Source organism: Sorex fumeus, unplaced genomic scaffold, assembly GCF_029834395.1.
Source record: "Sorex fumeus unplaced genomic scaffold, SorFum_2.1 ptg000094l, whole genome shotgun sequence".
Lineage (NCBI taxonomy): Eukaryota > Metazoa > Chordata > Mammalia > Eulipotyphla > Soricidae > Sorex > Sorex fumeus.
Genome location: NW_026606151.1, coordinates 22,336,395 through 22,351,649, shown reverse-complemented (window position 1 = coordinate 22,351,649; position 15,255 = coordinate 22,336,395). Strand labels below are relative to the sequence as shown.

At 40.5% G+C, this 15,255-nt stretch overlaps 1 protein-coding gene across 1 annotated transcript; it reads right to left on the bottom strand.

The window, feature by feature from the left end:
• Positions 1-12,601: 12,601 nt before the first annotated feature.
• LOC130040183 (olfactory receptor 2G3-like) lies at positions 12,602-13,534 on the bottom strand. Its single transcript, XM_056132190.1, has one exon. The coding sequence runs from the start codon at positions 13,532-13,534 to the stop codon at positions 12,602-12,604; it is 933 nt and encodes a 310-aa protein (XP_055988165.1).
• Between the last annotated feature and the right edge of the window lie 1,721 nt (positions 13,535-15,255).

Genomic DNA, 15,255 nt, shown 5'->3' with positions numbered 1-15,255 from the left:
GAAAGAAAGAAAGAAAGAAAGAAAGAGAGAGAGAAAAAGAAAGCAAGAAAGCAAGCAAGAAAGAAAGATAGATAGAAGATAGATAGATAGATAGATAATAGATAGATAGATAGATAGATAGATAGATAGATAGATAGATAGATAGAAATTACGTGGGCAAAAAGGAATCAGGGCCAAAAAGATGGTATGCAGATTAAAGTGCTTGCCTTGCACTGGGTAGATCCCTAGCACTGCATGTGATCCCCTGAGCATTATAAGGAGTTATACCTGAGCACAGAGCCAGGAGTAAATCCAAAGAACTGGGTGGAGCTCAACACCACTTTCCAAAAGTAAAGAATTCAATTATTTACATAATCAGATAAGTGAGATAATTTTTTTTGTAATTAGATATATTCATTAGTAAGCATAGAACTGAAGATGTGGATCATCAATAGAGCACTTTGCTTTTATGTGTGAGGTCCTGAGTTTGATTGCTGGTGCAAAAGAAACCCTTTAATAAGCATGAATACTTTTAAATTTCTATGAAAGCACAGCGGTAGGGCATTTGCCTTGAGCGCAGTCAGCCCTGCCGAGCCGGGTTCAATTCCTCCGCCCCTCTTGGAGAGCCCGGCAAGCTACCGAGAATATCTCACCCTCATGGAAAAGTCTGGCAAGCTACCCATGATGTATTCAATATGCCAAACACAGTAACAAGAAGTCTCACAATGGAGACATTACTGGGTCTGCTCAAGCAAATCAATAAACAACGAGAGGACAGTGTTTTTGTTTTTATGAATTTTTACCACTTAAGTGCCTGTACTATGGTTTATTAAGGTATGCATCAAATTTATTTGAAACTCACTATTATTGATCATCAATTTTATTGACATGTTTCCTTGTCTTTTTTCCTTTCTTTTTTCCAGTGTGTTTTATGCTTATGCTGTTTTTATTTAGGCACTGTGACTTTAAAAGTTGCTGATAGAGGGTTTCAGGCATACAGTGTTCCAACACCAGTCCCACCACCAGTGCCCACATTCCTCCCCTAATGACCCCAGTTTCCCTCCCACTCTCTCACCTATCTCCTTGAGAGGCACATTCTTAAGTTTAACTGTAGTGTTGGTTGTAGTGGCTCAGATAAATACATGCACCCAGCCCAGACAAGAAAAGACCTGAACACCTGAAGAACCTGCCGTCAGTACTCATCAATACACTGGCTCGGCTCTTCACACGCTACCTGTCTGAATGCAACGTTTCATCCCAGTGGAAAACCAGCAGGACCGTACTACTGTTCAAGAAGGGAGACATCCATGACATTGGCAACTATTGCCCGATCTGCCTATTGTCTGTCATCTACAAGTTGTTCACTTGAGTCATCCTAAATAGGATTGGCAGAACACTAGATGAAGTTCAACCATGCGAGCAAGCCGGGTTCCGCAAAGGATTCAGCACCATCGACCAAATCCACATGATAACTAAGCTCATTGAGGTTTCTCAGGAGTTCAAGATGCCACTCTGTCTAACGTTCATTGATTTAAAGAAGGCCTTTGATTCTGTTGAGACAGAAGCTGTCATTGAAGCCCTAGCCAATCATGGCATTCAAGGCCAATACATAAAGATCCTCCGTGAGCTGTATTGAGGATTCACTACCAGGATCTCACCATTCTACAAAGAAGTGATCATCCATGTCAAGATAGAGGTTCGGCACGGTGATACCATTTCACCAAAACTCTTCAGTGCCACCCTCAAGAACATCATGCGACAACTGGAATGGGAAGGAATGGGAGTGAAGATAGACAGTCAGCAACTACACCATGTCTGCTTTGCTGATGACATCAATCTAATAACACCAAACATTAGCCACGCAGCACAAATGCCAGCCAATTTTGACCATGAGTGTGGAAAGGTTCAACTACAGTTGAACCTCACGAAGACAATGTTTATGAGAAACAGGCTCATTCCTGACATTCCATTCGCTCTCAATGGAACAAATATCTCTAAATGCAACAGTTATGTGTACCTAGGTTGAGAAGTCAACATGACAAATGACCTGGCACCTGAGTTGTACAGGAGGAAGAGAGCAGCTTGGAACACCTTCAAGAGCGTTGAAGAAATATCTAAGAGGACAAAGAAACTCCAGCTCCAGGCACATCTCTTTGATTCCACCGTTCTTCCTGCATTCACATATGCCTCAGAGACCTGGGCCCTACGAAAACAGAATGAGAACACTATTCGGGTCTCCCAAAGAGGAATCAAAAGAGCTATGATTGGAGTATCATGCTTTACTCAACTGAGAGAAAGAATTCAGAGTTCCGACCTCTGTCAACGGCCAAGAATCAGGGACGCTGTATCATTTGGCAAGGCGTCGAAAATCAGATGGGCTAGACACGTGATGAGATTTGGAGATGACCATAGGTCTAGAGCCATTACGAACTGGATTCCAATGGACATCAAAAGACTGCATGGCCACCCACCTAAAATATGGTCAGACTTCTTCTTCAAGACCTTGAACTATTGATTGTTTGAGGCTCTTCATGTTCCTAGAATGAGCAGATGCCATTAGGCTACAGTAGCATGCGACAGGGACAGATGGAGACGTTACAGGCACCTGCTAGAGAAAATCAATGAGTAACGGGATGCCAAGTGATCAAGTGATTTCTTCTTGAATGAATGTTTTGTTCTTAGGGGGTGATACCAAGAAGTATAATTAGAATCATTCCTAGTTCTTTTTAGACTTTTTTGAGGAATCTCCATATTGCTTTCCAAAGGGGCTAAAATAAACAATATTCCCACCTGCAGTGTGTGAACTACTTTTTCACCACATCCTTGCCAACACAGGTTGTTTGCATTCTTTTTGGTATATGTCATTCTCACTGGCATGATCTGATCTCTTATTGTCTTAGTCCTTGAATAATGTCACTAGGATTGATGAGAATTACAATCAATCTATGCTTTTGGCATAGGGTGGTCAGTTTGACTTTATCAAATCTTCCAATCCATGCACTTGAAATATTTTTCCACTTACTGGTGTCCTCTAATATATCTTTCAATTGTGCCTTGCAATTTTCAATATATGGGGGGGGATTGCCTTTATTAAACTGATTCATAGTTTGTTTGACATTTTGAATTATTTTTAATGTAATCTCTTTCCTTATTCTCTCAACTACTTCTTTATATGTATAAGGGAAATACAACTAATTTTTCTTTACTAATTTGATTTTGTAATCTTCTACTTTGTTGTATTTGCTTATTGTTACTAATATTTTTAAATTACAGTCATCATGGTTTTTTGTATATATTATCTAGTCATTTACAAACAATGAGAGTAACTTTCTTCTCCACCATATGTACTTTTTATTTCTTCTTCTTGCCTAACTATTGTAGCAAGGAATTCAAAAGCTATATCGAATAAGAGTAGAGAAAGTAGATCATTTTGCTTTGCAGTGATATTAATAGAAAGGCATTCAGAGATTTTTTGCTATTCATTTTGATGCTGGCTATGGAATTACTGCAAATAGTCTTTACTATCTTGAGGTATATTTTTTATATCCCTGTATTTTATGGAAGCTTTATCATATATGGATGCTAAGTTTTCTTCTGAAAAGCTTTGAGTCAACTAATATAATTCATATTATTTCGTACTTCCTTTTGTTTATATAATAAACTACATTGATTGATTTATGTGTATTGAAACATCCTTGCATCCAAATGATGATGCCCACTTGATCATGGTGTGTGATTCTTTTAACACAATATTGGATTTGGTTAGCTAAGATTTTGTACTGTAATAACAGAGATACTCAAATCAATTAAACACAAAATGTTTTTTCACCTTTTTTTAATTAGTGAAACACCATGAGGTACAGCACAGACTTAAAAACTTTGGTACTTGGGTTTCACTTATACAATGGTTGAGTACCCAACCCTCCACCAGTGCCCATTCTCCACCACCAATGATCCTAGTAGACCTCCCACCCCCACACCCTATCCCTTCCCCCCAACCCCACCTCTGTGGGAGGACATTACCTTTGTTCACTCTTTCCTTCAGGGTCTTGTAGCTTGCAATAGAGGTATTGAGTGGCCATCATGTTTGGTCTATAGTCTACTTTCAGCACACATCTTGCATCCTGAGTGGGTCCTCCAAAAATCCTTTAGTTTGTGTTTCCTTCTCTATCTGAGCTGCCTTTTCCTCCAGCATGTGCTGCCGGCTTCCAAGCCCTGGAGCACACCTCCTGGTAACTTATCTCAACTATTCTGAGGTGTTCAACTCCCATTCTGTTACTTTATTTTCTCCAGATGAGTGTCATCTTTCTATGTCTGTCCCTCTATTTCTGGCTCATTTCACTCAGCATGGTACTTTCCATGTACAACCACTTGTATCTAAATTTCATGACTTTATCTTTTCTAACAGCTGCATAGTATTCCATTATGTAGATGTACCAAAGTTTCTTTAACCAGTCATCTGTTCTTAGGCACTTGGATCTTTTCCAAATTTTGGCTATTACGAACAGTGCAGCAATGAACATAGAAGTGAAGATGTCATTTCGACTGTACTTCTTTGCCTCTCTGGGATATATTCCCAGAAGTGGTATCGCTCAGTCAATGTGAAGTGGAGCAAGGAAAGTCTCTTTAACAAATTGTGCTGGCAAAACTGGATAGCTACATGCAAAAAATGGGCTCAAATCTCTACCTAGAATCATGTACAAAAGTAAGATCAAAATTGATTAAAGACCTCAACATCAGACCAGAATTCATAAGGTACATTGAAGACAAGGTTGACAAAACCCTTCACAACACTGAAGCGAATGGTATCTTCAAAGATGGCATGCCACTGGCCAAGCAAGTGAAAACAGAGGTAGACAAATGGGACTATCTTAAACTAAGAAACTTCTGAACCTCAAAAGAAACAGTGACCAAAATACAAAGACAGTCTATAGAATGAGAAAGGATATTCGCCCAATACCCATCCAATAAGGGGTTGATATCAAGGATATACAAAGCACCAGTTGAACTCCACAAGAAGAAAACATTAAACCCCATCAAATATTGGGGCAACAAAATGAACAGAAACTTTCTTAAAGAAGATATCCGAATGGTAAAAAGGCACATGAGAAAATGCTCTACATCACTAATCATCAGGGAGATGCAGATCAAAACAACAATGAGATATCATCTCACACCACAAAGACTGGCCCACATCCAAAAGAACAAAAGCAACCGGTGTTGGCACAGATGTGGCAAGAAAGGAACCCTCCTTCACTGCTGATGGGAATGCCAACTGGTTCAGCCCTTTAGGAAAATAGTATGGATGATTCTCAAAAAATTAGAAATTGTTTGCTCACTTTTAAACAATAAAGTAGTTTGTACCAACAAGACGTTATATTCAATTAAAACTTTTCACTAGCACTTATTAAAAAGGATACAAAATCCAGAGTAAGAATAAGTGGATAAGAAGAATTCTTATTCTTAAGAATAAGAATAACAAGGGAGAGGGCTCAAGGGCCCTGGGTACATCGATGGTGGAGAGTAGTGGCATAGCTATAAATCCAAACTACAGACTCAACAACACTGAAAGGATGGAATCCAAACCATAACACTGTCACTGTCACTGTCCTCCCATTGTTTATCGATTTGCTCGAGTGCGCCCAGTAAAGTCTCTATTGTGAGACTTCTTGTTACTGCATTTGGCATATCAAATACGTCACAGGTAGCTTAGCAGGATTTGGCATGCAGGCGAGATACTCTCAGTAGCTTGCCAGCAACTAATCTTAAAATGTGCAGATCAAGATAGCAGATGTCAAGGTGAGGTGGGTGGGAAGAAATCTGAGGGCAACAGAGGAAGGAAACTGACACTGGTGGTGAGACTGACGCTGGAACACTGACACTCAACTATGAAGAACTTTGCAAAACATGGTCACTTAATTTTAACAAAAGAGTAATAACGGATACTAATTATTTTGGATTCTCAGTTATTTAAATAAGGAGGTTATAATGCATTGATTGGTTACAAAAATGATGGGAAAGTTATTCTCAGTTGAATTTAAGTTGGATTAGAAAAACCAGAATGAACAACCCTTGTTGGTCCAGAGCCAAGAATGTAGCAAAGGACTGGGATTACCTGGTAGAAGCACCAACAATTGGAAGCCTGTGACAGGAACAGAAGCCAAAGGAAGTGTCTACCTGGAAATACTCCATTGCAGATGAGGAAGCAGAAACACTTTGGTTTCTGTTTTCATTCTAGTCTTTTTTTCAGTGTCTCTGGCCTGAGATCCAGATGATAAGGGAGTAGCTTCCACACAATTATTCCCATGAAATAAATAACATGTGGCAAGGTACTCTGAAGGACCTGTAAGCAACTCTACCTATTACTACGCAACTATACAGATAACTACATAACTAGCAAGCATTTCTGTCTGCTTCTGGCTCTATAATTGAAAGGACAGTAAATTACGAGTTCATTATACATCATTTATGCTTTGTCCTTCACCAGTAACATTAGGGAAAGGAAACTCCAGTACAAACATTTTTATCCCAAATTATACTTATGCATAATTCTAGGCATATAGAATTGTATTTTGAAAAACATAAACAGCCTCAGTAGCTTGTTTCTTTTTTTCTTGCCACCCCATCCACTGTATTTTGTTTTCTTGCCACCCCGCCATATTCTGAGGATCACATAATTTGGATATAGGCTATATATTTTAGAGACAACTATAGAAATGCATTGCATATTTTTAAAAATTCTAGCATTGTTTTATGTGAGCATATTTTTTATGCTACACACCTCTGTGGCTTTTCCACTCTCCAGGGACCTGCATCCTTCTCTAACATAATGACAGGAAGGAGTTGGAGAAGGAGAATTCCAGAGACAAGCGCTGCTGTGTCAACAAGCCATATCCCACCTGGCTGAAGAGTTGGTATCAGGATTTCACCAAGAGAGTGTGAGGTTAACTGTTGCCCACATGCGGATCCTCCACTGTCTACAGACAGCAGAGCACTTCACTGTTCCTTCTCATCTTTTTCAGCCTGAAATCTATATTGTCAGATATTAGTATGGCCACTCCAGCCTTTTTTGAGGGAGTTTTTTTCTTGAAGGATTGTTTTACATCCTTTGACTTTGAGTCTGTTTGCTCTGACTGTTCAGATGCATTTATTGTAAGCAGGAGAATGTTGGGTTCTGTCTCTGAATCCATTTTGCTACTCTGTGTTGCAAAATGGGTGCATGTAGACCATTGACATTGAGGGATATTCTTGTCATGGGTTTTTGTACCATCTTTCTGTAGAGGTTTGTTGTGCTTGTAAGGGGTTTTCTTGTCTTACAGTAGCCCCTTTAGTCCTTCTTTTAGGGTTGGTTTTGAGTCTATGAAGCTCCTGAAGTGTTGTTTATCCATGAAATAATGTATCACTCCTTTGAGCTTGAGTGAGAGTTTAGCCGGATAAAGTATTCTTGGTAAGGTGTTCATTTCATTGAGTTTTTTCACTATATCCCACCACTGTCTTCGGGCTTGGAGGGTTTCCTAAGATAGGTCTGCTGTAAATCTAAGAGGTGCTCCTTTATATGTGATTTCCTTCTTTGACCTGGCTGCTTGCAGTACTGTGTCTCTGTCCGTGGCATCCATCATTCTGACTGTGATATATCTTGAAGTCTTTTTGCTAGAGTCTCTTTTAGCTGGCACTCTTCAGGCTCCTTGGATCTGGATGCCTGCATTCTTCAGTTCTGAGAATTTTTCAACAATGATTTCTTTAACTGTGGCATTTTCATTGGGGTTGCCTCCCTCTCTTTCTGGTTCTCCAATAATTCTAATGTTGTTCCTCTTGAAACCATCCCCTAGGTCTCTGATTCACCCTAGAGTTATTTTGAGGTCTTTTCCCAGTGTTGCCTATAAGCTTTCTTTTTTTCTGCTTTTTTTTGGGGGGGATCATACCCGGCGATGCACAGGAGTTACTCCTGGTTCTGCACTCAAGAATCACCCCTAGCGGTGCTCAGGGTACACTATGGGATGCTGGGAATCGAACCTGAGTCAGCCACGTGCGAGGCAAATGCCCTATCAGCTTTGCTATTGCTCCAGCCCCATTGCCTATAAGCTTTCTACAGCTCATCTTCAAGCTCACTGATTCTGTCTTCAGCTGTAGCCATTCTACTGTTGAGGACACCCACTGAGTTTTTTATTTCATCTACCAAATCTTTTATTAGTGTCACTTCTGATTGGAGCTTTTTTATTTCTGCTCTCATTTCTTCCTGTATTTTCTTGGATATCTGTTACACTGTTTCTTTCATATTCTCCTTAATTTGCTGGATGACTGCTCCACTGTTTCTTTGAATTCATTGAACATCCTCAGCATGTCATCTCTGAATTCTTTATCAGAGAGATAGTATTTGTGGGTAACCCCGGTCCAGGCTTCTGGTCTCTTTTCTTCATCCTCTCGTCATAGTGGGGATTTGTGCTGTTTCTTCATGTTGCTGTGACTGTATGGAGGTGGAGCCTTCCAGTTCACTAGCACTATTACCTCTTACTGTGTAAAAGGATTCTGGATGACCTCAGTCGATGGTGGTCACCTCTTTCCCCTTCTAGAATGTGTCCTTCCTCTCAGGTATTTCTCTGTGACTTATGTGAGGACTCTAGGGAAGGTTCAGAGGATATGTTCTTTAATATTGGGCTTGTAGAGTTTCTTGTGTTCATCAGTATTTTGGTAATATTGGAATAGACTTGTTTTCACCAGTATTTTGGTACAATTGGAATAGGCTAGTGGCCTATTGGTCTACTGTGCTTGAGATAGCCAGAGAGTTCTCCACAGAATTAGGTAATGGGGATTGAGATGTGAATCCAGAGTGTTGGGAGAGGGAGAAAATGACTCTGTCCATACCCAAAGGCCTCGTCCCCTGTCACGGAGGCCACGCCCACTACTGTGGAGGCCACGCCCACTGCAGGCTGCAGGTTGCTGGGACAATTCAGGTTCTGTTGCTGACTGGGGCCCACAGGCAATGTCTGGGACACTTGGTCAGGGGAGCTGGAGTACCTGGGAGAAGAAGGTGGAGGCCTATTGATTAAGTCATAATCTGATAAATGAGGGAGAGATTATAAGAATGTGAAGAAAGGTGACTGAAAAAAATAGAAAGAAACATTTTGTCATCGTAAAGCTGTATATAAGAAAACTCAAAAATATGGAAATATACAGTTGAATAATATATCACAGCAAGATAGCTTTTGAAAACTTTGCCACCAAGCCCTCAATGGATATTGCTATTACATGTGACGTAGACTGTAGGTTTGGGAGGTTGACTATTTGAGAATGAGTTGTGCTGTCTTTAAAGGAAATATTATAGAGACTGAACTCAACACTAACTCTACGTGAAATTCCTATGCATATTTATGTTGGCGTATTTAGGTCTATACATAAAAAAAAAATTTAAACTTTTGCTGGTGAGGAGGGTTGGGCCACACCCAGCAGTGCTCAGAGATTACTCCTGGATCTGTGCTTGGGTATCACTTTAGTGGTGCTCAGGGGACCATATGCCATGATGGATATCAAATGGGATCAACTGTGTGCAAAACAAGTTTCTTACCCACAGTACATCTTCCAGCCCTGTGGGCATTTCTGCTTTGCTTCAGTTTGGTTTTGCACCAGGTGGTGCTCTGGGGCTATTCATGTCTCTGTGCTCAAATGTGATTCCTGGCAAAGTTCAGTAGACCATATGTGGCATTGGAGATTCAAACCAGGGTGGGCCAGCCACATACAAGGGAAGTTGACTTTAATCCCTGTACTACCTCTCTGGACCCTAGAAGTCTTCATTTTATACCCTATAGTTGTCTCGACTCTTTCCTTTTATCTCATTCACATTCCTCGCCCTTTGTTCTGAGCTGAAGAGTTTTGGAGCATGTCTACTTTAAAGATCAGAGTTTAATTGTGAGTGTGAATGCAGTCTTCTGCCCCCGCGCCTGGCTGTTCCTCACCGTGGCCCCTTGGAGGGAGCAGGTTGAGCTTTCCTCCCCGCCCCGACCAGGTCTCTGGCAGCCAAAGACCTCCAGGACCAGACACCACCATGCTGAGACCACTCTCCACACACCTGAAGGTACCGGCAGAGGGACAAAGCCACGTGGGTTCCGGGACCGAGATCTCCAAGCCTACTTGGATTGGAGTCGAGCATCCTCCACCCAGATCCTCCAAATTCCAGTAGGCGGGGGTCACACCCACCAACTGGCCCCCTGGCGCCGCGTAATCCCATCAGCGGCCAAGACTCAGAGACTATAAAAACCAGAGCCCGGAACTGCGCGGCCGCGACATTTTATTATGACATCTCACTCCTACTTTGGACAAACTGGCAGGCTACCGAATGTAGCCTGCCCACACGGCAGAGTCTGGCAAACTCCCCGTGGCGTACCCAATATGCCAAATACCAGTAACAATGATGGGTCTCATTCTCCTAAAGAGCCTTGAATATAATCACAGGACTAGGATGAAGGAGACGTTACTGGGGCCTGCTCGAGGCAATCGACGAATAACAGGATGATCTGTGATCTGTGATCTGTGAATGCCCTTAGAAATGAAACAAACTCTCTGCCTTACAAAAACCCTTCACCCAACGTCAACAAAGATCTTTCTATTCACATGTCAGCCCTGAGGCCCTTAGACATCTGGATATATGTGATTTCCTTGATAAATATATCCTAACTGGTTTATTCATGTCTTATTTTGTCCTATTTTTCTAACCATTTTAGCTATAGCTTTAATTACCCTATAAACTTTTCCCCACAGGTGATTCTATTCTAGTTTAAATGACTCCATATGAGCATAAAACTCCAGGTTTCTCATCAACTTGATTGTTTATTTCTTATTTTTAACACCATGACCTCATTTACCATGTTATAAATTAATTTTGAACACAATATAGAGCTAGGGAGATAGCACAGCAAGAAAACAAAAACAAAAACTTGCCTTGCATGTGACCAACCACAGTTAGATCTCCAGCATCAAATATGGTTTGCCTCCCCCCACCCCTCACCCAACACTGCCAGGGAGCCTCCAGGAATAGCCCTGGATGGAACACCCCTGGGTATGACCCAAACCCCAGGGTCTTAAAGAAATTTAAACACATTCTTCAGTGGACATTTACATTTCTGACACATTTCCACCCCATATTCACTTGTAAGATGAGACTGAGATAAGACATGGAGGAAGTGAGATAAGGAAAGAAGGCAGATTTTATGGGATATTAAGAAGGAGGAAGAAACAAAAATGAACTTTAGATCTATCATAGGAAACTGATGTAAACTCATACCCTTCACTAAAAGAAGAAAATTGAGTCCTGGGTGTTACAAAGATGACACTTTGGCTTTCTGTTCTCCAGTCTCAGCTAAAACATTTTTCATACATTTTTCCAAGAATCTTCCAAAGATATTTTATTTTCCTTCTTTTCTTGCCTCTGTTAAGAATCTAAATTTTTCACTCTTAGTTTTACCTGCTCTCTCATATTTTATTTAACTTTAACTGTCTGTGACTTTTTGTTCTCAGAATACAATAAACTGCAATTTCACAAATGTTTGAAGGATACATATTTAAATTCCTTACTGCCACTTAGTGTTCTGCTCTATCCATCTCAGTCACAAAGTGTTGCAAACAGTATAGTCATTCTTTCATACAATGCGCCCTCACTTATTGCCTACAAGGTCTTGGAAACAGAACCTTTATGTAAAGTTTGTATTGAAAAATCTATTTTGAATAATTCAATTTGTCCAATTTCAACCAAATTTTCTGCTGATCATGTGACAACAAAGTGAAGTTGAAAATAGGAAAGTTATTAGAAAAAAAGGTACCTTTTCAGTGGACATTCTTTAAAAAAACTTGGGCCTCTATTCCTTACAACTGCCAGAAAGTAATAAATCACTGCTTCTATACTCAACATATTTTTTCTCTTTTTGAAATTAAAATATAATTTGCATAATATTGAAAGATATAACCCATGTATTTTAATACAAACTATTAATGATCACATCAAAGATGCTATTTTGCTCTATTTCAATATAATAATAATTTTATCATTTCCCTTTTTCCTATCCCATCATTTTATTCCACCTAGAGTTTGGTCACGGTCCTCCCATTGTTCATCGATTTTGCTCGAGCGGACCCAATAAAGTCTCCATCATGAGACTTGTTGTTACTGTGTTTGGCATATCGAGTACGTCACGGGTAGCTTGCGAGGCTCTGCCGTGCGGACAAGATACTCTTGGTAGCTTGCCAGGCTCTCCAAGAGGGGTAGAGGAATCGAACTCAAGTTGGCCATGTTGGCTGCATGCAAGGCAAATGCCCTACCACTGTGCTAGAGTTAAACAATAAATTATACTTACTATATATGCTTGTAAATAAGTTTTTCCTTGAAAATGATTTTAAAAATTTATTTTTTAATCTCAATTTTTTTGTTTATATACACAGCATACACATTCATACAAATGAAGTTCCATGACCTTCCAAGATGAACATAAAAGTTCTTTTTCCAAACCCTGTAATTTGTACTGTATGTACATATAGAAAAATAATAGATGGGCATATTCTATATGCAAAAGCAATTGTCTGATGATATATGTGAAGTCACTTTGAGCTAAACAATTGTCTGATGATATATCTGAAGTCACTTTTTGTCTATTCTCAACAATCTCCTCATAGCTCCCTTCACATCCTTATTCCTGAGAGTATATATGAGGGGATTGAGGGTGGGAGTTACAACTCCATAAAACAGAGTAAGGAACTTTCCGTTGACATAGCCATAGTATTTCTGTGGTTTAATGTATATGACCGATCCGGTCCCAAAGAAAAACGACACCACTATTAGATGAGAACCACAGGTCCCTAGTGCCTTACGCCAAGCTTGGACTGACTTAAGTTTTATCACTGCTTGCACAATGAGTCCATAGGAGAGCAGTATCAATAACATAGGAATAAGGAGGAGGACTAATGTGCCTATAAAAAGTTGGACCTCATTTGCATGTGTGTTAACACATGCCAACTTGACCATGGCAGGCACTTCACATATGAAGTGATCCAGATGGTGACGCCCACATCGAGGAAGTCGGAGCATGGTTGTTACTTGGATGAGACTATTTCCTATTCCACCTACCCATGCTATTCCTGCTAGGGTCTTGCAAAAGGAGGGGTGCATGATGGTGGTGTAATTGAGAGGTTTGCACACAGCAACATAGCGATCAAATGCCATGATAGTCAGGATGACACATTCCGTGGAACCCAGTGCCAAGAACACGTAGAGTTGTATGGCGCAGCCAGTCCAGGTGATGGTCTTGGCTGGTCCCTTCAAATTCCACAGTAACTGAGGGACAGCACTGGTGGTGAAGCCCAGGTCAAGTAAGGAGAGGTTGGTGAGGAAGAAATACATGGGTGTGTGGAGTTTGGCATCTAAACGGGAAACAAGGATGATGGCTGTGTTCCCAACAATTGTCAGAAGATAGGAGATCAAAACCACCACAAAAAGGATAGACTCCAATCGGGGCTGGTCTGAGAATCCGAGCAAGACAAGATACCCATCATCTGTTTCATTGTTTTGTTCCATTGGACTGTTGAGATAAAAAAGATGAAATGAACACAGGGAACTTTCTCCAAAAAAAAAAAATTCTTTTTATTATCATTTTTGTCTCAATACACATTGGATCCATATCCTATTTCTTAATAATTATGATAAAGCTTATGGTTTGAGTTATGCAATTTTGCTAGTAGAAAAGTAAAGGAAGATACAGAAGTACAATAATGCACACATGCTTTGATTAAAAAGACACCAGGTAAAAAAATATTTAAATTGTTTGGGTATCCCCCTATCTTCGGCCACTCAGCAGTGACACCCATAAGCCACCTTTGACCGGCGCCCGGATAATCTCATCATGGGCCACCATCCAGAGTTGCATGTCCTTCTCTCCGGGAAGCGAGTATAACATGACACTTTCCATAACCGTGCCACAGGACATCGTGCAAGGCTCTTTCACTCACAGGTAAAGGCCCTAAGGTAAAGGCCCTCCCGTTGATCGTCGATTTGCTCGAGCGGGCCCAGTAACGTCTCCATTGGAGACTTTGTTGTTACTGTGTCTGGCATATCGAATACTCTCGGTAGCTTGCCGGGCTCTCTGAGAGGGGCGGAGGAATCGAACTCTGGTCGGCCATGTTGGCTGCGTGCAAGGCAAACGCCCTACCCGCTGTGCTATCGAGATCCCTCCCTTCACCAAGGACCCAGCCCTGGCAGCCAAAAACCTCCAGAACTCAACTCTTGCCCAGCTCACGACCGCTTTCCACATGCTTGGGCCCAGCCTCACCCACGAGTAAACCTATTTCTGGACACTTCATACCACACATCACCCATACTCTAAGAGTAACGCACCACATTTTATGGGGTTCAAAGTAGGAGGCAATCAATTTTAAACTGATAGTTTTTACAGTATATATATATATATATATATTGTAAAAATATATGTAAAAATATCTCGCTATATGTACAGATACATACATATGCGCTTTGTATTCATATATCTGAATATGTATACAGATATTTGCAAACAAAGCTCAGCCTTCAACAACACGTCAGTGAGCTCTTATAGAAGAACTTAATGGCCCCTGAGTGAAATACATTCTTCACACTCTTCCTTCTAAGGAAACATTTTGGAGTATTTTCAGTGGTTTTTCATAACAAACAATACAAAATACATTATTTTGGTTCCACTTTGGTGCAGGGGTTGGGGTTCAGGATAGAAATATCAGAAATATGGTGGTGGGAATGTGTAATGGTGGTGGATTGGTAATTAAATGTAATCAAATATTTTGAACTACTTTATAAAGTGAAAAAAATAAATAATAATATTTTTGGACCAGAGAGATGTACAGGGATTTAGGTACTTCCCTTGCATGCATCTGACCCCAGTTATTTGCTGGTACCATAACCCAGATGGTTCCCCATGAATGATCTCTGAACACAGAGCCAGGAGCAAGCCCTGAGCACCGTCAGATGTGAACCAAATCCCTAAATAATAGTCAAATTAAAAACAATAAGCTCAAAGATCCACATAGGTGCCTTAGCATTAAAGTATGTGTTTGAAAGCTTGTGGGGTCTTGGGTTTATTTTTCAGTGCAGAAATTGGAGGTAGGGATGAAAAAACTCACCCACGCACATGCATAGATGAAACACTGGAATTCTGCCACCTGTCTACATTGTTCTGGGTAATAAAATTTGTTATGTATAAGATATTCTTTACATCTATTTTCTTACCATTTTTAATATCCTAATATGCT